The following is a 27189-nucleotide window of genomic DNA, read 5'->3' as shown; positions in this document are numbered from 1 at the left end:
AAGAGTTAGTGAGTTCAACAGGAAATAAAGTTACAGCATATTTCTCTCCCAAGTAGCCATCATCGACTCAATGAAAAAAGCACAACCTCGGCATAAGTAACAAGTATAAAAGTTTACGTTCTGGGCGGACTGACAACAGCCTGACATATCAACGGAGACACTGTAAGTAAAGCTTTAGAACTATTTAAGATGGTTATTGTTGTTGCCCTTGTTGCTTGGTTACAGACAGTAAGAATGCACGGTTTTAAAGATATTGTTGAGCAGGTGGCGGACCCTCCATGGTGCAGCTGAATGAGTTGGATTTAAGTGAATGTAGAGCTCCACTCTGTGTCACTGTGCCAAATACAAAATACAAAAAAGAATAAGTTGAACAATATTTTTTATCTTTGATTATGTAGTTTATTTCAAACCAAAGGATGTGCATCGAGAGTGAGCAATACTACAACTAATGAACTCAAAGGACTCTTATATTTTTATATCTGAAACCGAGAACAAAGTATTTAAAATGTATATTAGTATAAAATTATTGTACTTGCCTTATTGTGCTGCGTATGGTGAAATGTGAACCGCTCGGAATGCCACACATGGTTATAAGTTGGTTATTGTTAGAGTTTGGGTTTCTCTTTAAAACATCACAGGCTTAAAGTATTTATTCTCAGTGGGTTTGACAACTTGGCTATTCAGTGATTACAATTTAATTCAGTTTTCACACTTCTGGCTGAATGTGTGACCAAGGGGCTTTTATTTTGTAGTACTTTTTTTTTTAATTTTGTAGTACAATGCGGTCCCAGAGGATTTATAGGGATAGCAGCGTCTAGATTTTCACAGAGACCTGGTTAACAGCATAAATGCCAGACTATTGTAGGTTTGGACAATTTTCATCTGCTGCGGGCGGACAGAACGAAAGAATGCAGGAAGAAAAGAGGAGGAGGAACACGACCTGGTGCAAACCCGAACACTGCACACTGAAGGAGCAGCTGTGTAACAGGGATATTGAACTATTGGCTATTGGCATGAAGCCATATTATCTGCCCCGGGAGTTCTCACATGTGATTTTGATCGCAGTCTATGTGGCCCCGTCTGCCAATGCTGAATATGCTTGTGAAGCACTGCTCTCCTGCAAACACAGCACCCACAGGCTCTCTTCCTCGTCTCGGGTGACTTTAACCACGCTTCTCCCTCTTCTGTTCTACCAACATACACCCAGTATGTTACCTGCCCCACCAGAGAGAATAGAACATTGGACTTGTTTTTTGCCAACACCAAGGAGGCTTATTCCTCTTCCCCCCTCCCTCCCCTGGGCAGCTCGGACCACAACCTTGTACATCTGAGGCCTGTGTATGAACCCATCGTGCGCAGGCAGCCTGTGGTGTCCCGTGAGGTGAGGATGTGGTCTGCTGAGCGCGAGGAGGCTCTGATGGACTGCTTCCGCACCACTGTCTGGACTGAGCTCTATGGCCTATGGTGGCTGGATTCTTTGCTCGCTTGGGGCGTCGGGTGTAGACAAAGGATTCACGCTGACAAAGCTCTGCAACTTTTCGAGTTTGTTTATTACAGAAAAGGCAGTGTCAATACAGGACAGCAGAAAACAGCGCCCGGGTCTCTAGATGATCAGAAGAACCGTCTCTGGGCGTACCTCGCCTTTTATATGTCTACTTACACAAAGCCTTCTAAATAATATCTGACAGGCATGAGCCCACACATGTACCTTTTAACCAATGGACGTACAGATGTAAAGAATATCCATATTTGGGTAGCACCAGGGGAAAGTTACAGAATGAGAACATACGTGTGTACAGATGTTCAAACCTATATTTCCTTCCTCGGCTTATCGCTTCGCCTGTTATAAAATAAATAAATTAACACAGGCGCCTCTGTCACCCTACAGACTGTAGAATAGTTAAACAAACCGAGGGGGATACAGAGAACTAACTGTACAGGTCAGATACTTCAGGCCCACATGGGAAGGACATCAACACCATCACAGAGTGCATCACGGACTACATCAACTTCTGTTTTGAGAACATTGTTCCCTCCCGGACGGTGCAGTGTTTTCCAAACAAGCCATGGATTAACCGTGAACTGAAGGCTCTGCTGAAGGAGAAGAAGAGAGCCTTCAGGTCAGGGAACAAGGAGGAGCTGAGGACTGTGCAGAAAGAGCTGAGAAGGAAGATCAGGCAGGCTGAGGCCGGCTACAAGAGGAGGATGGAGGACCAGCTGCAGGAGAAGAACATTCAGGGAGTGTGGAGAAGCCTGAAAACCATCTCGGGCTTCAAAATCCCCCCTGCCCAGACAGAGGGGGATCTACAGTGGGTGAATGATTTAAATGCTCACTTCTTGAGATTTGATCGGTCACCCGCCCCTCCCCCTGCACAGCTGCATGCTCCCTCTTCCACAGCTGGACAATGCCCTGCATCTGTTCCTCTTCACTTCTCTGCCCCGGACCATCAGCTCCCCACTTCGCCTGGACTCACCCATACCCCCAGCACACAGTCCCCCTGCCAACCACTGACTGTCACAGCTGCACAGGTGAGGAGTGAGCTGAAGAGGATTAAAGTGAGGAAGGCAGCAGGACCTGACGGCATCAGCCCCAGGCTCCTTAAGTCCTGCTGTAACAAAGAGCCTGTTTGTCACACTAGCACTTTACACTGTTCACTATTTGCACTTTAAATCACATTTAACTTTAATTGCACACAGCACTTTATACATCTATTAGCACTTTAAGACAATTGCACAAAATTGATTTTAAATATTTATTAAAGTAATGTCTCTTTTATCCCATTTTTAGATCTGGTGCACAGGGGCACTTTAATGGAAGCCGTCTGTCCTGGAGGGAAAAGGGAGACGGATTAAATTATGAAATTGGTTATGTGCAATATATATGGTGCAATATTTGTTGAAGATGTTTTGGTGTGTGTTAATGTGGTTTGTGTTTTTAGTGAATTGTGTATGTTACTCACTTCCTCTGTTCTTGTGTCAAGGAGTCAAAGGGTTCCCCCCAGGAACAAGCTCCCTTTTTAAAGGTTCCCGGCTGGACCAAGACAGAGGAAGTGTAGGGGAGCACCATTGGGTTAGCACAGGGGTTTAAGGGTTTTTATCATGGATTAGGTGTTGGTTTTAGGGTTTTATGTATAGTGAAATGTGTATGTGTTTATTGGTTTTATGGAGGTTTTAGTATATTTTTATGAGCTAAAGATACAGTCAACATCCCTTGTAATTATGGATAGTTCGACCCAATGAGGTGGACCAGATAAAAGGGGCCTGAACCATCAGTCCTGTTCTGCTGCTGGAAGAGACACAGCTCGTGGCCTCCCTATCCTTTTTGCACATGCACTTTATTTTTGATTGAATAAAATGTGGACAACAATTATGACCCGTCTCCCTTAACTTCAACCGCTCTGGCCATCCTACGTCACACCTGCGCAGATGAACTGTGTGGAGTTATGGAGCATGTCTTCAACATGAGCCTGAAGCTGAGGGTGGTATTACAGGTCTGGAAGACCTCCTGTCTGGTACCTGTGCCCAAGACACCGCGCGCCAAAGACTTCAACAGCTTCAGGCCGGTGGCTCTCACGTCCCACCTGATGAAGACACTGGAGCGGCTGGTCCTGGACCACCTCCGCTCCACAGTGAGCTCAGCCATGGACCCGCTGCAGTTTGCATATTGGCCTGGCATCGGAGTGGAGGACTCCGTCATCTCCCTGCTGCACCGCTCTCTCTCTCACCTGGAAAAGCCTGGCAGCTCTGTGAGGATTCTGTTCTTCGATCTTTCCAGCGCCTTCAACGCCATCCAGGCGCTGCTCCTGAGGGACAAGCTGGAGACTGCTGGTGTGGAGTATGACCTGGCAGAGTGGATCCTGGACTACCTCACGGACCGACCCCAGTTTGTGAAAGCCCGGGACTGTGTGACACTCGGACCTGCAGTGTGGGGGCGCCCCAGGGCACTGTCCTCACGCCCTTTCTCTTCACCCTTTACACTGCAGACTTCAGACACGACACGGACAGCTGTGTCCTGCAGAAGTTCTCTGATGACTCTGCCATCATCGGACTCATCACGGACGACGATGATGCGGAGTACAGAGGACTGGCGCAGGACTTTGTGGACTGGTGTCAGCGGAACCACCTCCTCATCAACGCGGGGAAGACCAAGGAGATGGTGGTGGATTTCATCCCACTGCCCCCTTACCAGTGAACATCCAGGGACGGGACATTGAGAGAGTGGACTCATACAAGTACCTGGGTGTTCATCTGAACCACAAACTGGACTGGACTCGTAACACAGACGCACTGTACAGGAAGAGCCAGAGTCGGCTCTACCTCCTGAGACTCAGGTCTTTTGGAGTGACAAGGCCACTCCTGAAGACCTTCTACAACTCTGTGGTGGCATCAGCCCTCCTGTAGGTGTGGCCTGCTGGAGCAGCAGCATCACAGAGAGGGAGGGAAAGAAGCTGGACAAGGTCATTAAGAAGTCCAGCTCTGTCCTGGGCTGTGCTCTGGACTCGGTGCAGGAGGTGGGGGACAGGAGGGTCCTGGCTAAATTCACATCTATGCTGGACCATGAGTCTCACCCCCTGCAGGACACTCTGTCCGCTCTGGAGAGCAGCTTCCGTGAGAGACTGATCCACCCTCGTTGTGTGAAGGAGAGGTTTCAACGGGTCTTTCCTTCCTGCTGCTGTCAGACTTCATAACAAAAACTGTTAGTCCTGAACACTCGCAATACTGACCTAACCATGTGCAATTCCGTCATATGTGCAATTACTGTCATGATTTATGTGCAATTACTGTGAAATTAATCTGCAATCCATGTGCCGTCGTGAAACATTTTCATGTGCAATTACTGTCGTGATCACATGCAATGGTATTTATGTATTATTTTTTCCCCTCCATCCCTTGTTGGGTTTTGTCTATGGGAGTTTTTGTTTATAAGAGATCTTCTACTGAAAGTGTTTTTTCAAACTTCCTATAAGTGATCTGTTCTTTTCCTCTGTATCTACCTGCGTTGCACCAATGAAATTTCCCCATGTGGGACAATAAAGGAATATCTTATCTTATCTTATCTTACCTGTGTCCAAAGGAATTTGGTTTAATAAATGATTTGCAGAAAATAAGTGTGGTTCCCGTAAGCTTTGACTTCATGTTTCCATTTTATGTGCTCTGCAGAGATTTACTGAAATAAAAGAAAGGCAAGTAAGCGGTTCCAGAGGTCACTATTTGGATTATTTTTTTTTAAATTAGCCGTGTCCAGATAGCAACAGAACTTTCTACACCAGATAGTGATAAAGGCAGTTCTTGCGGTAAGTCAGATTTTATTTATTTTTTACCAATTCATTTTGTCTACCATTAAAATCACGCTGATATTCATGGTTTCAGGCAAACAATTCCTGTCTCCTTTGAGGGATTTTGTGAGGACCTTTCCCCATTAAGATATCATATTTTGGATTTGAATTGTGATATTGCTAAAACAACGTAGGACGGTTGCCATGTCAAATCCTTCAAATCAGATAGAAATCCATATCTAAAACCATGAATATAAGCACTTCTTCATGGTCATTTTTATCGTTGTCATATTACAATAGTAAAATATGCATGCTTTTGGTTAAAAAAAAGCTAATCTGAATCAGGAATTTAAAATCACAATTGTAAACAGTCAAACACTGTCGTACAAACCTTATCATAAAATCAAATATGTCTTTATCTTGTTAAAACAAATTAACAAACAATTTAAAAAAAAAAGTTTTTCAACAGAAGAATCACGTAAAATCAGGATAGTTTTGTTTAATATTTATGAATTTTATAAAGTAGATTTTATATTGAACTGATAACATTCAGTTTACTGGGCACGCATGACATTATCATACATTATCTTTTTAGATTTATTTGTAAGTTGATTAAGTCCCTATGAACATTGTTTAATCAGTTTTTCACTGTTGCCCTCCGAGACAACGGCTGTTGTAATTTTGGGCGTTAGAAAATTGAATTGAATTGATCCAAAGCAAATATCTTTGCATTTGTACTTAAAAATGTAAATGTTAAGTTAACATAGCAAAGACTACTGCTAATATTATTTTCTTATACATTTTCAAGGGTTTTTCCTCATGAGATCTTTCACTGCGTTTTTTTGCAGAACACACAAGTCGGAGCACGGTCTCTTCATCATGTCTGTCTCCAAACAACAACAGGCCTATGCCTCAATCATGCACGGCATCAAGGAGGCCAATTTTAAGGGTTCTTTTGTCCCCTGTCAGTTACTTTTAAGTGGGGACCACTCTTTTCCTCTCGTGATGCACAGTCAGGGTCATGTCCTCATGGCTGCCTCTCAGTACGGTTCAGGGCGTATTGTCGTGTTTAGTCATGAAACCCAAATGTACACGTCGCCAGATGTAACTACAAATGCCCTCAAATGGCTCAAAGGAGATAAATCTGTCAACATGTCAGTGGGAGTGAATGTGAATACTGACGAGAAAGTCATTAACAATCTTCGCAAGGCCAGTTTCAAAGTCATACTAATGGATGACTTCAGCAGTGCCCGGGATGTTGGGGTGTATCTGACATCTGCCTATTATATTAAAGAGGATGCACAGAACATCGTTGCATTCATGAAATCTGGAGGAGGAGTGCTCATAGGGGGACAGGCCTGGTATTGGAAGACGCAAACCCCTGCAGAGAACACTCTGCTGCAGTTTCCAGGGAACAAAGTGTCTGCAGTGGCCGGGATACACTTCAGTGATCTTCACGCAGACAAAGACCGAGTGCCGATCTGGCCCCAGATACCGACCTCCTGGAAGTCTGTCGAGTGAGTCCTGATTTTGACTTCATGCTGCAATAATCCACATGTGTGCTGGCATCCTAGAGGGTCAAAGTTATACTGTAGAGAACAGAATACAAATATTATTGAATAGTCTCATGTCCCTCAAATTTATAATCAGAATTTATGTCAAAATTTCAACGTGAGAATAGCACTTCTTCCATAAGAAAACTGGAAGAAAGTTCAAAGTTGCCTCTGTTTTAAACACAGGCTTCTCTGGGACTCTGGCCTATTCCGATTTCGTACTGTTTTATACGTGTACAAACAATGCCCAAAGGTCTTAATCAGCATAAGAATGGACCAGACCGATGCAAGAAAAGCCATCATACATCTTACATCGGACGTCACAAAATGAATGATGGTAAAGTAGTTTATCATGTTGCTGTATTTACCTCTATTTTCTGCATGTTACAGCCTCCAATATGACTTTAAGGACGACCTGGAGCTTCTGCTTCAAGATATCGACAACTTTGAATGGCAGGAATATTGTGCCTCTGAAATCCTGGTTCACGGTCGTCTGTCTTTCCCCATTGGCACCACTGAAGACGGGAGAGCGTTTCTGGCCGGAGGCTACTATGGCAAAGGCAGGGTTGTTGTGGTCGCACATGAAGCCTTTTTAGCCTTGGAGGTACTGTTTAATATTGAAATTGTGAACTATGTGTACAAAGTATTTTTTTTAGAGGGGAACTAATAATAATTGCACCTTCATATTTTGAATATAAACGAAAACCACAAAGCATTTGAGCCACAGTTTTTATATTTGACAATTCTTTCTTTTCTTCTGGACCATGAGTGTCGCCCCCTGCAGGACACTCTGTCCGCTCTTGAGAGCAGCTTCAGTGACAGACTGATCCACCCTCGCTGTGTGAGGGAGAGGTTTTACAGGTTTTTACTTCCTGCTGCTGTCAGACTCTACAACAAACGCTGTTAGCCCTGAACACGTGTAACTGTCATACCCATGTGCAATACTGACATAATCATGTGCAATACTGTCATATTCATGTGCAATATTCTCCGTCCAAATAACTGCCATAAATAGGAGTTACTTTTGTTACTATTATTATTTGTGTTACTTTTTTATTAAGAATAGAGTAGTTTTTTTATAAGAGTTTTTTTATAAGAGCTTTTCTATTAAGAGTGTTTTTTTTTTTTTAAGTTATCTGTTCTTTTACATCTGTACCTAATTTGTGTTGCAACACTGAAATTTCCCCATTGTGTGGACAAATAAAGGCTTATCTTATCTTCACAGAGCATGATTGGATTATGGGATAATGTTCTTCACTGGTTGGACCAAGGGCGACAGGGAGTTGTTGGAGTTGTACCAGAATACACCCTCAAGGTCCTGGAAAGATCAGGGTTAAGCTGTGAGCCGACCATGTTTAGGAGCGACCTCAGTGTCTTTGTGCGCACAGCCTATGACTCTGACCACATCCAGGACATCCAGGAGTTTGTGGCTGAAGGAGGAGGTCTGCTGATCGGAGGACACGCCTGGAACTGGGCCCAGAGCAATCCAGAGCAAAACTATCTCACTGAGTTTCCAGGTAAATTGTCTCAAGACTGACACCGTTCACATCTCTGGGGGAGAAAAATAAATGGAGGGTCAGAAAAGACAGGAGGGTCAAGTCTTTCCTCTGCATATTATCTAGACACGTTTTCCTTCTTCACTGTAGGAATCCAGTTCTTAGATTAGCTGCAACACACTTTCCCCTATGAGTTTTTATCAGGCCTTTTCACAGTGGGACATCTCCCCAGGTCACAGGTATAGGCTGTTTATAGCGTTATAACACAAAAGGCTGTTTGGAGCACTTATTTGCTCATCAGCATTTGATAAAGCTCTGTCATAAAAAAAACAAAAAACACAAAAAACATTTTGAGACTATTTAAATAAAGCACGTAATCCTCTTTTTTTTGTTAATTTAGCAAATGTCATAAACTAATCTGGTTCCAGGGGATTTAAAACAGAGGTCTGAGCATCATTTGGAGGTGGAGCAGCAGCTCTGCTTCAAGCTTCTTTTGCCCAGTTCATGCTTAACCTGACGCAGAAAGTGTTTTTCCATCAGCAAATGTTGCAGAGATGTTACGGGTTTAAATTCACTTAAAAGGTAACTGTGGTTAAGAATTTATATTTGTGTACTGTCTTTCAGGAAACATTCTCTTAAACCAAATGGGCTTGAGTCTATTGTCTGGAACAATTCCAGAAGGCCGTTACAAAACTCCAAATACAAACGAGTCTATCAAAGAGACATACCACTTTCGCCACCTTCTGTACCGTTTGGCTGGTGCTGTTTCTGGAGACAAAGCGCTAACTCAACAAGAGGAGAAATGTCTTCCAAAACTGGGAGATGGGTGCGTGGGTTTCCTTCATATGGAAAATTTCAACAGCTACTTGTACCAGCAGATATTAGACATCCTCACAGACATCCTAATGAAGACTGGATTGCCTCAGGTACACAATACCGATTACAGTATACATGTGAAATATGACGTTCACACCATAATCATATTTTATCATTTGTAGATGTCTCAAAGCTCTTCTGCAAAGAGTGCCACCGATCACTTTCTCCGAAATATTGCAGCCGCTGTGTACAATGTTTGCCCCAATCAGGAGGAGCTTGTCCATCATCTCCTCAAGGACAACCCAGTGTTGAAGACTGTCAGGGACCAACGGATCAACTTCACTGTCAATACAGGAGGTCAGGACTCTGCTACTGAAATTAAAATCTAGAAATTGTTTGTTAAGTGTTAAAATCCTGCATTTTGGCAGCTGGCGCTGAGTGGGTCAGTACTGGCCTGTATCTTTCTCCTGGAATGAAAACGGATATGTCCATACCAGCTGATATTGTCACAAAGGGATGGCAGGTACTGACTAACAAATATTGAAAAGTTCATGACAAGAATTGTGATTTTCAGGGTTTTATAGGTTTTACTGATATTTCCAGGTGCAGATCAGTTGTCATACAGACATTCTCAACGGAAAAGACTTAAAGAGAGCTCCACGTGTCTATGAGAGGTTCCGCGTCACTTCAGAGTTGATGCTGGTGCACAATCTTTGGGGAGGCCTCATTTACCTGATAGCTCCACCTCACACTCAGGTGACAGGAGTGGAAGTTATTGTTCAAAAAGCTGTGCTTGCTCCGCATTACAAATCGGGTAAGTCAATGCAGTGGCAAAAGAAAAGACCATCCGCAGATAAAACATTAAAGGAGTAATGGACGATTTTTCGCCGATTTGAGAACTCAAGCGGAGGTGCGCACGCTTCCGCTTCCCCCGCGCGGATGCACAAAAAACACACGTGCGTTTGTTTATTAGCGCGCTGGATCGCATCGCATCTCTCGTCTCCGTAGATTTCCGTCTCTTCTGAGCCAGCTCGAACTGTCTTTCTCTGTCTTAATTTTGTCCCGTACACTGAGGGAACTATATTATGATAGATCCATGCGCTTAGACACGGGGAAACGTGCTGCTCTCCTGGGGACGAGCCGACGAGGCTGCAGGTGAGCGGTAGGTGCATCCTATGATTGATACGTGGCAGGACTAATCGGCTGTCCACGCCACGAGGAAATTAGACTCAGATTTGGGCCAAAAAATCCTCCATTACGCCTTTAAGAAAAAGCAACAGACTCAACAACTCACGAACACGTCTTCTTCCCTAGGAGTGACCTCTCTGTCGGACTGGTCTGGTCTGCGTTCGGCGCCTTCTCCCTGGGCAGAGCTGGAGTTTGAGAACATCATACTGACGGTACCCTCAGATGAGGTCAGGAGTCTGGACCGTCCTGATGAGTTAGCCGCTATCTGGGACAAGATCATGAGGGCTGTGGCCGACCTGGCTTCAATCCCACACAAGTTTAAGAGAAAAGAGCGCATTGTCTGTGATGTGCAGATCTCTGCCGGTAAAGATGCTATAAGTTATCCTTTCTAAAGCATGTATATCCCCCTTAGAGCTAGGATGAGGAGCTTTGAGTAGAGTTGATGCTCCTCCGCATTAAGAGGCAGGTGGGACATATGTGATCCTCTCCAGTGACCTGCACCTTTGGAAAGGAGGAGTGGACTTTGGAAGAACAGAGCGGATCAACACAGAGCTCAATAAACTCACCCAAAATATATTTTTCCATGGCTGCCCTGTCCCACAAATATAGATACTGCAAATGCTCACTCATATTCAACTTTAAATTCTTCTGAATGATATTATTCTGTGTCACACCAGAAAGGATGGACGCTTGTTTGTGTGTAACTTAGTTATTACTTAGTCATTGTAATACATTACAATTTCAATTAACTTAGTAATGCATTATTGTGAAAATTACAAAAGGAATGTTACAAAAATACTCAGTTACTTGCAACAGATAGAAATAAATCTTCCCCTACAACGTCTGAAAAACGTAAACAATGTCCTAAAATGACAAACTCACAGACATACCTCTGCCGTGGTAACCACCTCAAAGGTTACTCATTTCTATGCCATTTGAGACCATTTAAATAACTTTGTTGTTGTTTAAATGTCATTAATAAAACATTAAAGCACACATTTAATTCACTTATACGATATGGCAAATTAGGTACTTTCTTGAGGCAGTAACTAAATAGTGTTAACCGGTTACATTTTCAAAAAAGTAACTAGTAATGCAAACTTCCCCAACACTGTTGCCCATGAGAATCAATCACACAAGAGTCAAGGCTGCCAGGAGCCCAGTCTTACACACCATTACATGAAAAATAATAGCTGGTTCTTTTCAGGATGGCTGCATGCAGGATACCCTATAATGGCACACAATGCTACTGCAGAAGAGCTGGTTACAGCAAAAGAAAGCCAAAATATGTGGGGTCCAATACATGAACTGGGACACAACCAGCAGAGAGCATGCTGGGAGTTCCGTCCTCACACCACTGAAGCCACATGTAACCTGTGGTCTGTTTATGTGCATGAGACTGTGCTGGAAATCCCCAGAGAGGAGGTAAACACACAATGCACTTTCATTTGGCACTAAAAATGGATAAACTTCTGTTTTATCTTACACAGGCTCATCCATCTTTGACCCCAGAAAATCAAAAAACTCTTATTGAGACGTATATCAACAAAGGCAGAAATCTGGACAACTGGAACGTGTGGGTGGCATTGATGACATACTTACAGGTAAAGTGTTATTGATTGAATCTTCAAAATAGTGTGAGTGGAGCCTTATGACGGAGTATAAGGGCAACCCAAAAAAAATAAAAAATGCGGGGCACTACAAGAATAAAGTCATTAACGAGAAAAAGTCATAATATTAAGAGATTAAAGTCGGAGCCAGATTAAAATTAATGAGAAAAAAGTAATTCATTAATGAGAAAAAGTCATTAAATAACGAGACAAAAGGCAAAAGACAAATGGCGCTTGACTTGGATGGGTTAAAAGTGAATACAAAAGCCCACAATAGATGTCGACCTTTACAATGCTGGCCTTTTAGACATCACAAACAATCATTTCCCCCGTGCAGTGTCCCCATGTCCTTCTGGTTGATGTCCTGCACGTGGCTCAGGTCCTGGACACTGGACAAGACACTGACCGCGCTCAGACCGCAGAAGGCGAGGGAGTCTGGGACCATTTTCACCAATAATCTGCTCCCTTGACTTCTGCCTCGTCACCCTTCTAAACTTTGCACAAAGTCACTGTTCATATCAGAGCACTACGGGCTGGTGAAGCTGCAGTGCCTCACAGTTGGAATATATGTGTAAAATGACACAGTCAGAAAGTGATATGTTCTACGCACACGCCATCCTCTATACAACTCATTCCACCTCTTACAGCCGAGTAACACAACTATGGACACACCATGTAGCCCAGGCTGATGACTACAATGAGAGGAAACTATAAAGACATATAGTGTTTATGGCCATGGCATGAGCGCAGCGCCGACACAAGTGCACCCAACACCAACACAAGTAATTTTATAAGATAAGATATTCCTTTATTGTTCACACATGGGGAAATTGCATTGTTGCAACGCAGGTAGATACAGAGGAAAAGGACAGATAACTTATTGGAAGTTTAAAAAACACTCTTAATAGAAGAACTCTTATAAACAAAACTCTTAAAAACAAAAACTCTTAAAGACAAAACCTCTCATTTCCTAATAAGGAAAATAAAGATAAAAATAAGATATAATAAAAACAGCTAGCGATTTTATATATGATTTTATTACATGCATGATTTTATTTATACATGATTTTATTATGATTTTATACATGATTTTTTACATGATTTTATAGCGATATTTTACACATGGGAGTGTCTTCAGAGCCGCGGCTCGCGGCCCAAACTGCTAGGCTATTTCGTGCCGCGGCTCCTGAAACTGCTGGGTTATTTGACCGCGCCGCGGCTCTGTAGCTACGGCCTTTACACATATATCCCAATTTAGTCATCTTGATAAAGAAATTAGCAGCTTTTTGTTCAACAGAAGCAACTTAACTTGATATTTATAATAGACATTATAATTAGTAAATTTGTGTTTGCTCAAAGCTGAGACTTAAACTCAAAACCTTTAACCAGGATGTCACCATGGAAGTGCTGAAAAATAATCTCCTCAGCCATTCCAGCAGGTGTCAAGCTATTTGAAAAAATACTTCTACTTTCAAGTCCAGTTCAAAAATGTACTGGAGTGGAAAGTAGAACACCTGCTCACAAATGTAGTGAAGTAAAAGTATCCACAGTAAAATTTACTTTAGTATAGATGCCCAAAATGTTACTCAAGTACAGTACTTTTACTTTTGTTCTTCCTTTATAACTGAGCTATAATAGTTATGTTCAGAATGTCACACAGCACCACAAGAGGGCGCTAGAGTCTTTTCAAAACACATTATTACTCAAGTCTTGTGCAGCACATTTAGACCTAATATGAAAATGAAAAAGCATTTTATTACTGTTTGTTTTAAATAGTGTCAAAAGCAATAGGTTTTTATTATTCTTTATGGTCACAGTAAAAACATGTATACATCAAATTATATAGTATAGCATTTGTGTATAATTTGTAGTCATTCATAGTATAGCATTTGTATAAGGAAGCTGTTGCCACACATTTGTATTTAAAAGTCAATAATGCACCATTACAGTAATAAGGGATTTTCATTTTATTTTTATCCCCAAATGCAGCTGCAAGAACGCTTTGGCTGGGATGCTCTTAAGAATGTGTTCGGTGCTTACCACAACATGAGCGGAGTTCCTCGTGACAACAAAGAGAAGATGAACCTGTACTGTGTGACCTTCTCTGAGGTCGTGGGGATGGATCTGACCGGGTTTTTCAAGGCCTGGGGTTGGCCAATAGAGGGCGACACTGAGAAGAAACTGTCCAACCTGCCAGCCTGGACCGACCACCCCATGGCCCAGTATAACTAAAACGCACGCTTCACAGACAATTTGTGAGTGTAATAGATAAACAAACCAAATTCTTTGCAGCGTAATTTAAATAACTGCATTATAACTGCATTTTCTCCTAATCAATTATGATGCAGTCAGTCTGTTTGCATGAATTAAGTGTCACTGTAATAAAGAAAATGCATTTAAACATCACTGTGTCCCTATTATTTATTCAAGTATCTCATATTTTATTTGTGATGTTGAGCATTCTTAAACTTCTACATGCCTAATTAACATCAGAGAAGAATTCAATGTCTTTGTCCAGATATTTCTTGAGCCACGGCATGATTTTGAACACGTTGATGTGGAAGTCTCTGGCGTTCGGGGAATCCGATTTGCAGCTATGAGTGCCCCAGCTCACCACTCCAACCTGCACAAATACAAATAAATCAAAGCTGGGAGGTTATAACAAGTTAATTCTACTTCCTGTTGGCAACCATGGCCCTAAAGTTTGTCATATGATGTCCTCAAGGAGAAATCCTTGATGTGAATCTTTTAAATGTGTGTATATTGACTGGTGCATTGGTTAAAAGTAATGACACTAAATTCATTAGTTGTTTTGAAATTGATCCATAGGGAAATCTACAAAGTTTTACTGAGATACGTTTTGTACAGAACTTGATACATCTAGAATAGGTAACAATTTGGTTTTAATGGTACTAAGCCTTGAACGTATTGGTGCTAATATTGATTGAAGTATTATGGATTTTTTTAATGCATATATTGGTTTTGGTACGAAACTTATGTAGCAGTATAGCTCTACCACTGATCAGACTTCAACCAGTCATAAAAGTGCTTCCTTTCTTACCTTTTGCCCTCTGACCTCTCGCTCTGACTTCCGGTCTCCTGGTGTTTATGCCGCTCACACCACTCTCAGTGCTTGTTGCCATGGGCCCGCACTTTCTGCTGCGACGTGCTCGCCCAGCGAGGGCTGTTTTATTGTCGGACAATAACACGTCCATCCAGTCCTCCGTCGCACTTGTCCAGCCACAACTGCAGGTCTGAGCCATGGAGCTAGGGTGCACTTGCCTTGCTTTGCCTGACCGTTCTTTTACCCTGTTCCAGTCTAATAATCTTGAGTTCTGGATTTTGTGAATGACATGAACTGTTTGTGAAATGAATGTCCACCAATGAATTGTGCTTAATTTACTCCAACTTTAATGTCCATCCAGAAACAAATTTATTAATAATGTATAAAAAACATATGTATTTTTGCTAACTTATGGAATCAAGTCTCTGCCTATCAGTAACAAACTTACGTGCCTTATATTTAGCTGGTCAACTCCCACGTGGCATTGTTGACTTTCATAGACATTGGATGGTTTAGTCTGATTTAGCCACTATGGACAAGAAGGGCAAAGCTAAAAGACCCTCGGAATGCCACACTTAGACATTAGTTTTTCCTGAGCTGCTCAAGTCTCGTCCAGTGTTATTCAGATGTGTTTTCTGAAACTGGCTGGTTGAAGAGTTTTATCCATTAATCACAACATAACATTATATTATTTCCCAGATACAATTTTATATAATTTCTACTAAATTAAAATGTTATCTTATAAGCTTTACCATTACTATTTTACTGCAATTTTTGAACATTATAGATTATAAAACAATTGCAAATCTTGCCCCCAAAAGCAAGGCAAATAGTACGGAATTGGTTGAAAAATAAAATCTATATTACTTACAACACCTCACAAACCTGAAAAAAACGCTTTCGCTTTTGAAGAAACGTAGATCCCCCTGAGTCTCCTAAAATAAACACAATTTAGTCACTCGCTCTCTTTTATTGTATGATATTGATTGGTTTTGAGCTGGTCCAGACCTTTGCAGGTGTTAGAGTCCCTTTTGTCTACTGTGCCCCCAGAACAGAAGAACCGCTCTGGTACAAACTCCTCCAGAGTTATATTTGTGTCAGGGCTCAGAATCGACCGGGCGCCCTCCACACAACTGCTCCTCTGAAACGGAAGGAACAAATATTTATGAGGAAAAGATGGATGTGATGGATAGTTGGATCTGTGCAGCTTCTGCAGTGATGCAGTCGCTGTATCGGACTGTTGTGGTGAAGAAGGACCGAGTCGAAAGGCTTAAAGCTCCCACATCATGCTATTTTTCCCGTATTGTAGTCTATCCTAAGGGCATATTCTATAATAATGAGTGTTGTGCAACACCCATAACTTAATAGTTATGAAATATCACCCATATCTTGGACCCAGCTCACAATCCCGGAAATGCAGACGGCTTAGTTTGAGATTTGCCCCCACCCTCGCAAAGAGCGATCCGCCTCCCCCGCTCAACCTGTGACGAAGTCTCAACAAGAGAGCGCACATTCCCTGCCCACCCCGTGACGTAGTCTCAGCGTAGAGACGGTGGGAATGTAAACAGAGGCCGAGGCGTGCGGTGCTACAGAGCATGACATAGCAGCACATGTCAGTGGCAGCAGCCGTGGAACAAAAGAAGTAGCGTTTGAAGCTAACTGTGCCTAAATAACCGCGGTTCCTCTCGAGCGCAAGGGGAGGGGTGCGTGTTACAGCATCCTGTGGGTAGGCCCCTTCTGTCTGCTCATCCGAGGAGAAGGATAGAGACTGTTCTCTAGCTAAAGCTTCTATGTTCCCACCCTCACCTATTATTATGAGCTTTGGGTAATGAGCGAATTGAGTTTCCTCTTGAAGTGTATTAAACTAGGCCCATGTAAAGTCAGGCCTCATTCTGAGCCTGGCTTTTAGAAATGTGCTTGTTTATACCAAAATGTCTATTCCACGGAATGTAAGGGGCCCACATCTGATTAACTACCGAAATGGGAGATGGCTACAGGGGAGAGTTTTTCTCTTATGGTCCTACCCAAATATGGATATTCTTTACACTCTGTTTGCTCATTGGCTAACCATCTTTCCATGTATGAGATCATGGCTGTCAAAGGTATGATCTAGAGGTCTTTGTGCACTGGGCATATATAAGGCCATGCACGCCCAGAGACGGGGTCTTTCCTACCGATCAGATGGAGCACCCAGGCAATATCCCTTGTCCTGTAATCTGACGCTGTTAATTCTGTATTAAAAGCATCTTTTGAAAGTACAGAGAACGGCTTCAGCGTGTGTCTTTTGTTTACACGCGTCGCCTCACGGGAACGGCACTCAAGTCACCACACTCTGTAAGGCGCATCCTTAGAAAGAAGGTGAGGAGCTCTGTCACATGGGAGGAGCTCAGAGTAAAGCCGCTGCTCCTCCACGTCGAGAGGAGCTGTTCTGGATGCCTCTTGGACGCCTTCCTGGGCATGTCCCACCGGAAAGAGGCCCAGGCAAATGTGGCCTGGAAACGCCTCGGGATCCCCCCGGGGAGAATTGGGGGAAGTATCTGGGGTGAGGGAAGTCTGGGAGTTCCTGCACAGTGTGCTCCCCCTAACCTGGCCCCGCATAAGCAGAAGAAAATGGATGGATGGAGTTCAGTGTTTTTCAAACTGTGGTACAAGGGCTGTTTCAGGTGAAACTCGGTTCTCTGCAGTTCTAGAATTATTTGCATTACAGGACAAAATAAAACTTGCTGCATGAGGCAAAATACAATTCCAGGGACAGAATTTCTTTGATGAGGAAACAATGTAATAACTATATTTAAAGCTGAAACTGCCTGTTCTGATCACTTTATCACCTCACCACACTAACACCAGTAGCTATTGTCATTATTAGTGATTTAAATGGCTTCAGTCCTTAAAAAACGTTTTAAATGCCATTGTCCACTCAGTGTCTAGTGTCCGCTCACCTGGTCGCCAGTGTAAATATGAGTTTCTTTTCGTTTGAAACCTTCAGAAGCTTTATTGATAAAAGAAACAGATGTCCGAGTGAGAGGCATCAGCTCATTCTCTGTACAGAAAGATTAGAACAGAACAAAGTATTCAGTTATGCAACTACTACTGCAACGTATGTTACTATTATGTATTTTACAAGCATGACACATCTTCTTTGCCTTATATTTGCCTTTTGTGTTGTTTGCAAATGATCAACATTCAATATTTTGTAAAGCAGTAAAAAGTACATACTGTGCTGCTCACAGGTGGAGTTCACTTTCTTCATTGCTCGATTGGCAGGAACAGTGCAGGGCAAGCAAATAGGCCTATAATGAGGATACGGCACACAGTAACAAATATTCATAAGATTTTAAATGAATATATCATTTCACAGATTTTGGCCAAGTCAGCCTCAATACTCGTAATTGATGGTACATAAATTTGACCAGATTGTAATTGGCACATGACAGGATGGAGAAAAACGTAGTGAACATGATTATATTTAAGTTTTGCTAACGATTTGGTAATTTTGGTGAGGTTTATAAGCAGCAGCAGATATGTAGACATATGTAGAAGTAATTCCACAGCTGTTACCTAGCAACCATACTGTAAACGAGGGCCAAAATCACACGATTATGAGTTGATGACAGATAATACAGGATAACACCTTTATTTTGTTAAGTGATTTTTTAAACTTTCTGAAAAATGTGTCCATTGAGTGTAAATTGTTGCTTTTTTTGAATGAATGTCGCCTATTGATGACATCACAGAGGGATTCTGTTTAGCACTACTTCCTGTAATTTTCAACTTGTACTTTTCAAATGTTTCTTCACAACTCGCCTGGTGTAAAACTATGCTAAATATTTACCACAGGGACTTAGCCAACTAAGCTAAGTAATAATTAAAAAAAAATATGAGAACCCGTTAAATGCTCTTTAAGCTATACCGTAAGTTAAATTTGTCAAGTTTGTGCAGCCAACCCCTAAATGATACGGCTCAAAATTGAGTTCAGTTCTTTTAACAGTGAATCTATCGTAGCCACGTCAAATTAGCCCCTGGACCTCCATCTGAAATTACGGTCTCATCAAAACGTAACATACCGCATTGTCTGCACGACTCCGGGTCCAAGCGTCAAAGTGTATCCGTACAATCAACTATTTGGCACTAATTTCTTTCAGTTTTCCGTGTTGCAACGATAACATTCATAGCATTCACCTGGCTTTCTGTGACAGAGGTATGGGCGTATCCACCTCCACTAAAGCAACATCGTAGTCATAGAACTCGTCTACATTTCTGGGCTTCAGAGCTTCCAGGTTGTATTTGGGATGCATTATGACTCGTTTGGACATCACCGTGCTCTTACCTGCAAAAGAAAAAAAATACAGAAACGTTCAGTGTATTTATTTTTACCTACTTTTGTGCTCCTTTTACACATAATCAATACGATAATAAAAGTCCAATCTTCGGTTTAGTAGCTGATTGTTACATGGATTAGATGAAATTAGAGGTGGGCAATATATTATATTTAGTATATGTTTATTTTCATCTTCTTTGCCGGTAGTTCATTTTTTAGTCATGCCTTATTTTTATTCATTTTTTAATAGTTTTGCTATTATAGTTCATGTTGCACATCATCCCCGAAGGAAGTTCCTGGTTTGTAAATCTTGTTTTTATTCACTGACAATGGCAACAAACACTTTTCCTGATTGAAATTTAGACAATACAACATTTGAATATCAAGTATGTATTTTATAGTTCAACAAAAAGAGCAGATTAAACATAAAAGTGATAAAAGTGATGTTGTGAACTTTCAAATAAGGGTTTGTGGTAACTAAAACCTCAATTAATACATTTGACATTTCTGACATGATATCATCTAAATAAATATTGATATATTTATTTCCGTCAATACTGGCCATCTCTAGATGAAATAGAGTATATCCCCTACTACTCCTAAGAGCAGGGAAAAGCTATAGTTTATTTTCCATACAGTGTTTATGGTCGCACTCACCGAGTACTATCGTGGCCTGGACCTTTTCTGTGTCTGGTCCTTGTTTGTGAAAACAATGTGCCGCTGTCAGCACCCAGTGTGGGCTCACGATGGACCCAGAGCACTTATTGTCTTTCCGTTTCTACACAAGGAGAAAAACAGATCAATAACAACTTATAATAATTGCTCTGTAAAGGTGGATGAGACGAAAGACATAACAACACCTGTAAACCCTACTTCAGTCGCGTGTTGATTTTCAGTTATCTGTTTCCTTTGTTGTTGTTGTTTTTGTTGTAATTTGTCAATTTATTAAACCAACATTTTTATATCTTACTAGTATTATCATTATTATTATTATTATTTATTCATCAATTTATTTACATTACTTTTCTATATTACTGCTTTGTTGCTACCTCTTCTACATGATTACCGTATTTTCTGCACAATAAGGTGCACTTAAAAGCCTTTTAGTTTCTCAAAAAAATGAAGTGCGCCTTATAATCCAGTGCGGTTTATAGTGGGGAAAATACAGTATGCTTATTTATCATTATTTGTTATGGGGAGGGGGATATTTGAACACATGGTTAAATGGAGATGGACTGATGGGAAGGGAAAGGAGGGGAGGGGTCTATTCGCACTCTAGGTTGTACGGACTGACTTAAAAAAGAAAAACGGATATGCAGATATGTTGTAACACACTTCATGAGATTCCCTCACCCTCAGTGTTTGTCAAATAACAGTTTTTTCCCAAATAATGCATATTAAAAGGATTATACATCAAATAAAGGCATATTGAGAAGGCCTAAACCGGTTCTCACCCCTGTCAAGGTGACGTGCCAGGGATAAGGGTGAATGTCGTAGTCCTCTGCTACATACTCTTGGGCCACGCCACAAAGGGTCACCGTTTTGTCACCTGGAACAGTTCAAAGAAAACACGTGTTGTAATAGTTCGAGTGGCAGTTATAGATGTGCTGCTGATGGTCATTGGTAGTTGTAGCTCCAGAAGATAGTCAAGGTGGTTCAAATCAAGGAAGTACCAAAATAAAAGCACTTTTTTTTTTACAGTGGATGATTTCTACTTTGACTTGATTACATTTGAGAGCATGTGTCTGTACTATATGTTTAACTGTAAAAGAAGAACGTACTGTCCATTTGGTTTGAGGGCTTAGCATTTTAACCAGTGTTCATTTTGACGAAAAAAAAAGTTATATAGTCTAGATTTAGTCAATAATTACTTGTCACGTTCATTTAGTTGATGAAATTCATAATAGTTTTAGTCAACCAGAAAACATATATTTTGTTCAAACCATATTTGTATTGTACAGATTTGTTTCATGGACGTTGAGTTTGTTTCTACTCTGATTTGACGCTCTGGGATTAGAAAGTACAACTTATATCGATGTAGCTTGACCCTTTTATACATTTAGCTTTATTTTTTGTTATTTAACAAAATATATAATATAATAATAGTGCTTTAGTTGACAAAAATATCTACTTTTAGTTATAGTTTTATTTAACAAAAATGCTTGTCATTTTAGTCGTTAAATTTATTTTTTTAGTATATACATAAAATGTACTAGAAAGTTATTAAATGGATTGAAATGACACCTGTTGACACGATCAGCACAATCTTTATCAAAATCACTACATTTAAGGCTTTAATGGATCTCAAAATCAGAGTGAAATAATATTACTTTTTACTCTTTAAGTACATTTTTAAAGAAGTACTTCAAACGTTCACGTATATAGGTTTTTGTGTGATACTTTTGCTTTTACCATGCATCTGTACTTTCATACAAGTAACTGATATTTGCCTGGAATCTTTCAGTAAAACCCAGTAAAACCCTCGTAAATGAAACAAGTGTGAATGAAGATAAATATAACCCCAGTATGTTTTGATGACATTTTTTTTTGCATGAAGCTCAAAAAAGTAACTTTTGTAGTAAATTCTAAAATACAGTGATAAAGTCGTCGATACTCACTGATAATCATGTTGAACACCCTTCCGAGCTCGCTGTAGCTTTTTAAAATGAAAACGTGCTTCTCGCCGCCTTTATGTGAGGCCAAAGAGTTCACTTCTTCTTTCTTTACATTGGAGCCGATTCCAAACACATAAACATCTGAAGAAACAGACAAAGCATAAAGAAACACAACCAACTAATCTCACATAAATAGCCGTATATTTGCGATCCATCTTCGATACATATCCAAATCACAGACTAGATTGTAATTGTAATAGACATTGTGGTTGTGTTGTGCTTGTACCCAACAGCCTCTCGTGCGTGTGCTCAATGGCCGTGTAGTCATAACCGAGAGTGCTCCTTATCATCTTCAACGCAAGAGTTGACTTATTTCCAAGATTAGAATAACCTGAAATCAATAATTAAGTACAGCGGACAACATTTTGCTCAGAACAGCATCAGTGAACAATAGGCTTTACCGTCGGTTTGTATTACGATTATATTTTGCGTCTCGTTGAAATGGTCTTCTTCACTTTTCTTTAAAAAGCCTATTTTCTCATTGACACGGGACAGTGCGGCGTAAAGGTTTGTGCCGGTTTTTGTTCCGTGACCTGTAGAAACAGATATAAAGGGTCAATATTTGTAATATGAAATGGCTCCTTAAGTCATAAAGGTTTGTAAATGGTGCGTGTGTTTATGAATGGGCCTTACTTTTTGGGTCAAAACTCTCCAGACTGATAATGATGCGATCTACGTTGCTTTTGGCGTGTTCATTGAGGATGTCCACGATGTCTATGACTTCAGTGGCAAACGACAACACGTGGTAATTAATCTGGACTTCATACGTTTCCAGCTGAAAAACGCGTTGTGTATTGCTCAATGACACAATTTTCATTCAGTTAACATTCAGTTTCATTACAAATCCCAAAATCAGTTTCAGAATCATTCAAAACTTTGCATTTGACATTATTTCGATGAGTCTCCACACCTTTAATAAGACTTGGAACATTAATATGTTTTTATAACATCAAAATGCTTACATTTTTCCTATTTTACAGTTGTTTATTGTTGTTTAGACCAACTTAGCAGGAAGCTGGAGGGCCAACACAAATTGGTCTGAGGGCCGCATTTGGCCCCCGGGCCACAGTTTGGACAATGCCTGCCCTCAACACATATCCCCAACACATAACCCTAACACATACCCTAACACATAACCCTAAAAAATAACCCGGAACCCAGAACCCACAAGGGTGTGTTTTATCCCCCTATCTGTTCTCTTTAAACACAAACGTCCTGTGCAACTGTGTTAACTGCAAAGCCACAAAAACCTTTCTGATGAGTGCAATGGTGGCCGCTCTGGATAAATCAAAGTCTGTGGGCCTGATGCTCCCAGACGTGTCCAGCAGGATGAACACATTTAGTCGACTCCCTGCAGCTGTCCCAATCACGCGCTGATAATTGTCTGCAAGAGAGAAGAGAAAATAGTAATCTTCTTATTTATTGTTCTCGTCTTACCACTATTCACTTTCATTGACACTCGTGTGATAGTCATTGTTAATCAATCCATTCAAACGTAGATGAATTCAGCCCTAGTTTTGACCTGTTTTCTTTTTGATGAATTCTGGAGACGGTACGTCCATGACTCCTGCCAGAGATCCGGCCATCGCTGCTGCTACTGCGCTGGGCGAGTCAAACATGTATGCGCCTGAGAGAGACGACACCATAATGAAAGTGATAATAATGTGGAGATCCAAAACACTTTGAGGTGGGTCGAGTTCTACTTTGGCATCTCGGAGTAGAGCCGCTCCACTCTCTGTGCTCCAGACACTCTCTGTGGGCCGATCCCAGCAGCTCCAGTCCTCTCTGACACGTGAAGCTCACTCTGTCGCCAATCAAGTACTGCCCTGAAAACCGTTGACTGTGGGCCCCTGGAGGCGTCCCGGGGTCATCGCAGTCATCAGCTAATCAGCACACAAAAATGTTCAGACAAACATCCAAATAAATGACCACGTTATTCCAATAACAATAACAATTTTAATATGATTTGTATTAATCTATTTTTAAAAAATGCACAAAACCAGTATTTTTTGTTAATCTATATTTTATTTAATCATGTTTATCCTATTACCAGACAATGTCTAATTAAAGGCATACCTTCGCTGGCATTATGCATACCTTCACTAAACACATATAAACCATCTCTCAGAAATGTAAATCTATTCTGAAGAACAATAAAATAATAATTCAGTCTGTACTGTCTGTTGTTGTCTAATAGTCTCAGATCTGATACAAAATGGTGTTAGCTGATGTTACCATGGTTCTGGCAGACAGGGGTGGTCCCTGTCCACTCTCCGGTGATGGTGCAGTTTCTGTGCTCTGAGCCGTGCAGCGTGAAGCCCTCCACACACGAGAAACTCTGCACCTCTCCCACCCTGAACCACTGTCCTCTGGGCCAGAAGTGACCACTGTCCAGCTGCAGCTGAGCTGGACACATCATATCTAAAATTAAATAAGAAAATAATGTTTTATTACATTGTATTCTTCACTATTCTGCACTAGCTTTTCTGGAGGAGCCACCAGCTGCTTGTTTCCATGGAGATGTTATATAGCGCTGCCTGGAATGTTCCACAGTATGGCATTAAACTTCTCTTTGGAGACAAGCAGCTGGTGCTACAAGGCAAAGTTTCAGAATATGATTTTCAAAGTATCTTTGAGCTTTGAGCAACAACATTAATGCAAGTTTAATACAATTGTTAAAAGTCCCCTGGGAAAGTACTACACGTCCCACAATGCAACAGGGTTCATTGTAGTTCCTTAAGGCCCGTATGCTGTGGTTTGTTTCCATTACTGTTTTTGCCATAACTGTGTCAGGAGCAGAGCCTAGTTTCGCTGTCTTTTATCCTGCCCTTTTATCCTGCCTTATCACACACCCACACACACACACTCTCTCACACACACACACACACACACCCACTCACACACACACACCCACACACACACACACACACACACACACACCTTTCCTCTCAAATCCATCTGTAAATAGACCTCCTCCTCCCAATGTTTGCTCCCTTCAATATGTTCAAAGTGTGAACTGGAGTCTGTTCCTTCAGACTCGGTTGAAGATTGATCAGTAATCAGTTGCATACCGGACGCACATAGTATCGCACAACAATATTAAGGAACATCTGCAAAGTGATAACAAAAAGTAACATGTCCAGGGAGAAAAGCAGGTACAGACCCCACCTGAAAGTGTATACGGTGCTCTTTTAATATAAAGCAGACACGTCATGCTTGTGTCTGCTGTTCACTATTGAGTTATGGGACAATATATAACAGTACATTTGTCTCCCAAAGGGACACATACCAAACTTTACAATCTAATACTTACTGGTAACAAGGTTTTTATGCATCATTTTCAGGATTTGTTGAAACTAATTATAAACCTGATTTAAGAAATTTAGAACATTTTATATGCATTTATAATAAAAATCAACATTGAGTTGACTAAAATACAACAAAAAGTAATTCTTTATTTGTATAAATAGTATTTTTTCAGATTTGGATGTCCCAAATATGTAAAATTTGGGCTAATTCTACAATTCCTTCTACGTTCGCTTAAACTACCTTGTTTTTTGTCTCATTGATATGTCTAAATTTCAGATCATTCCCCTGTAAATCCTGGTGACAGACGTGTTGTACCTTTGCACACGGCCCGTGAGACTGGCCGGCCGTTTGAGCGTCTCATCCTGGTCCATTGTCCGTCTCTGCAGGTCCTGAAGCTCACGGGGAACGGGTACTGCCCCTCTCTGCAGTGATAGGTCAGCACACTGCCCTCCTGCCCGCCCTGTGGGGGAGGATCACTTTTTACTTGCATATAGACATTGAGATTATTCCATAAAAGGAAAAACAAGAACAATCTCCCAAAATCTCAAAACAAAATCAAGGATATAATTTCACACAACATAAAACCAAAAGTAACATAAAGTGTCAATTTTTGTTAGTTTGATTCGATATCTTTTGTTACTTGCTTTTAACAGCAGGGCAATTCTGAATTATAAAAGGGCCTTAAATTGTAATAATTGTGATATCAAAAGTGGCGTTTAAGGCTTTTTTCAGGCACTTTGTATCTAACTCTAACATAAGCAGATCATAATTTTGACATTTTGCTTATCGTAAAACACAATGTTGATCTAAAATAGCTCCGTAATGACATGTTTACAGACTTTCTGTCTAAAACTGCCGCTCTGATAAGCCCCGCCTCTTCACTGTGACGAGCAGCAGATTGTCATTTACATGTTTTTATTTTCGAACAGTGGCTACGTGACAGTTTAGACCCCGACGTGTATCACTCTTGAGTTTCCAAATAAACACGACGTAGCACGGGGATGTGGGCGGGGATAAGGGGAAGGTGAAAACCGGAATTTTCTGAGCACTAAAGCCTCGGTTGCAGAAGGATTAACTCAAACGTGCAAGAATCACACACAATACAACTTTGTGCAAACTAATGATGAGGAAACACTGTTTAAACAAAATGAAAAGCTTGTTAAATTTGAATTTGCGTAATATTTCCCCTTTAAGTACAATTATCACCTCTGAGCATTTATTCGGTAAATTAATTCATCGGATTGTGTCTCACCTCTGAATACGTGACATTTCCACCATCAATGCTTTCAGAAGTGGAGCAGTTTCGATACTCACTGTAAACTAAAGACAAAACAGCAAAACAAGAAAAATCAAGGTGTAAAATCTAAACATTTGAATTTTTAGTTTGAGCAAAGTCAAAATCGTACCTCGTTGAACTGACGCAAGTGCAATCCACAGAGTTAACTTCTTGACCAACATCGTTCCGAGTGTGGTTCCAAAGTGTCCAACCGCATCTAGTTTATTTGATGAGTGGTTACAAATTAATGAAGCGGCCGAAATAGAAAGTAGAAGCAGCGTTGGGCAATTCTGGAGAGAGAGGAAAACCCATTTCCAGGAAGAAAAGAGGAAGAAAAATGCTCCGAACTCATTTAAATAACACGTAAAGGCAATGTTGAGATGGTTGTTTATGTGTGAAGCTCGAGTATTGCACAAAAAGAGATTTAAATGTGATCAATTGACCCAAAAAAACACAGAAATATCAGAAAATTGCAACGTTCAAACATAATGCGAGAAACTCATATTACCGCTTTGTAACTAAGTTTGTAAAGCGTGTAAAGTGACGTAAACTTTTCGGAGCTCAGCAGATCATCGAGGGGATTAAGATTAAGATTTCAAACCGGGACC

At 41.0% G+C, this 27189-nt stretch overlaps 2 protein-coding genes across 2 annotated transcripts; one reads left to right on the top strand and one right to left on the bottom strand.

Moving 5' to 3' along the window:
- The first annotated feature begins 55 nt into the window (after positions 1-55).
- On the top strand, positions 56-14305 carry LOC140368517 (TRPM8 channel-associated factor homolog). Its single transcript, XM_072455497.1, has 13 exons — positions 56-162; positions 5161-5294; positions 6125-6793; positions 7220-7433; positions 8055-8346; positions 8950-9251; positions 9324-9498; positions 9570-9664; positions 9745-9955; positions 10456-10692; positions 11537-11754; positions 11820-11933; positions 13929-14305. The coding sequence occupies exons 3-13, from the start codon at positions 6156-6158 to the stop codon at positions 14169-14171; spliced, it is 2739 nt and encodes a 912-aa protein (XP_072311598.1). The 5' UTR covers positions 56-162; positions 5161-5294; positions 6125-6155; the 3' UTR covers positions 14172-14305.
- A 49-nt stretch (positions 14306-14354) lies between these two features.
- LOC140368549 (complement factor B) lies at positions 14355-26802 on the bottom strand. Its single transcript, XM_072455499.1, is given in 19 exon segments — positions 14355-14562; positions 15889-15938; positions 16012-16144; positions 17943-18043; positions 18220-18293; positions 19183-19388; positions 20001-20099; positions 20776-20870; positions 21940-22077; positions 22223-22327; positions 22398-22529; positions 22630-22771; positions 23247-23380; positions 23519-23623; positions 23700-23879; positions 24232-24417; positions 25621-25765; positions 26558-26625; positions 26712-26802. Coding segments are annotated over 19 exon segments (2289 nt in total). The 5' UTR covers positions 26764-26802; the 3' UTR covers positions 14355-14418.
- Between the last annotated feature and the right edge of the window lie 387 nt (positions 26803-27189).

The sequence above is a fragment of the Eucyclogobius newberryi genome, unplaced genomic scaffold, assembly GCF_026437365.1.
Source record: "Eucyclogobius newberryi isolate DKJ021-1_F unplaced genomic scaffold, fEucNew1.0.hap1 SCAF_10, whole genome shotgun sequence".
Classification (NCBI taxonomy): domain Eukaryota; kingdom Metazoa; phylum Chordata; class Actinopteri; order Gobiiformes; family Gobiidae; genus Eucyclogobius; species Eucyclogobius newberryi.
This window is presented reverse-complemented; position numbering and strand designations above follow the sequence as displayed.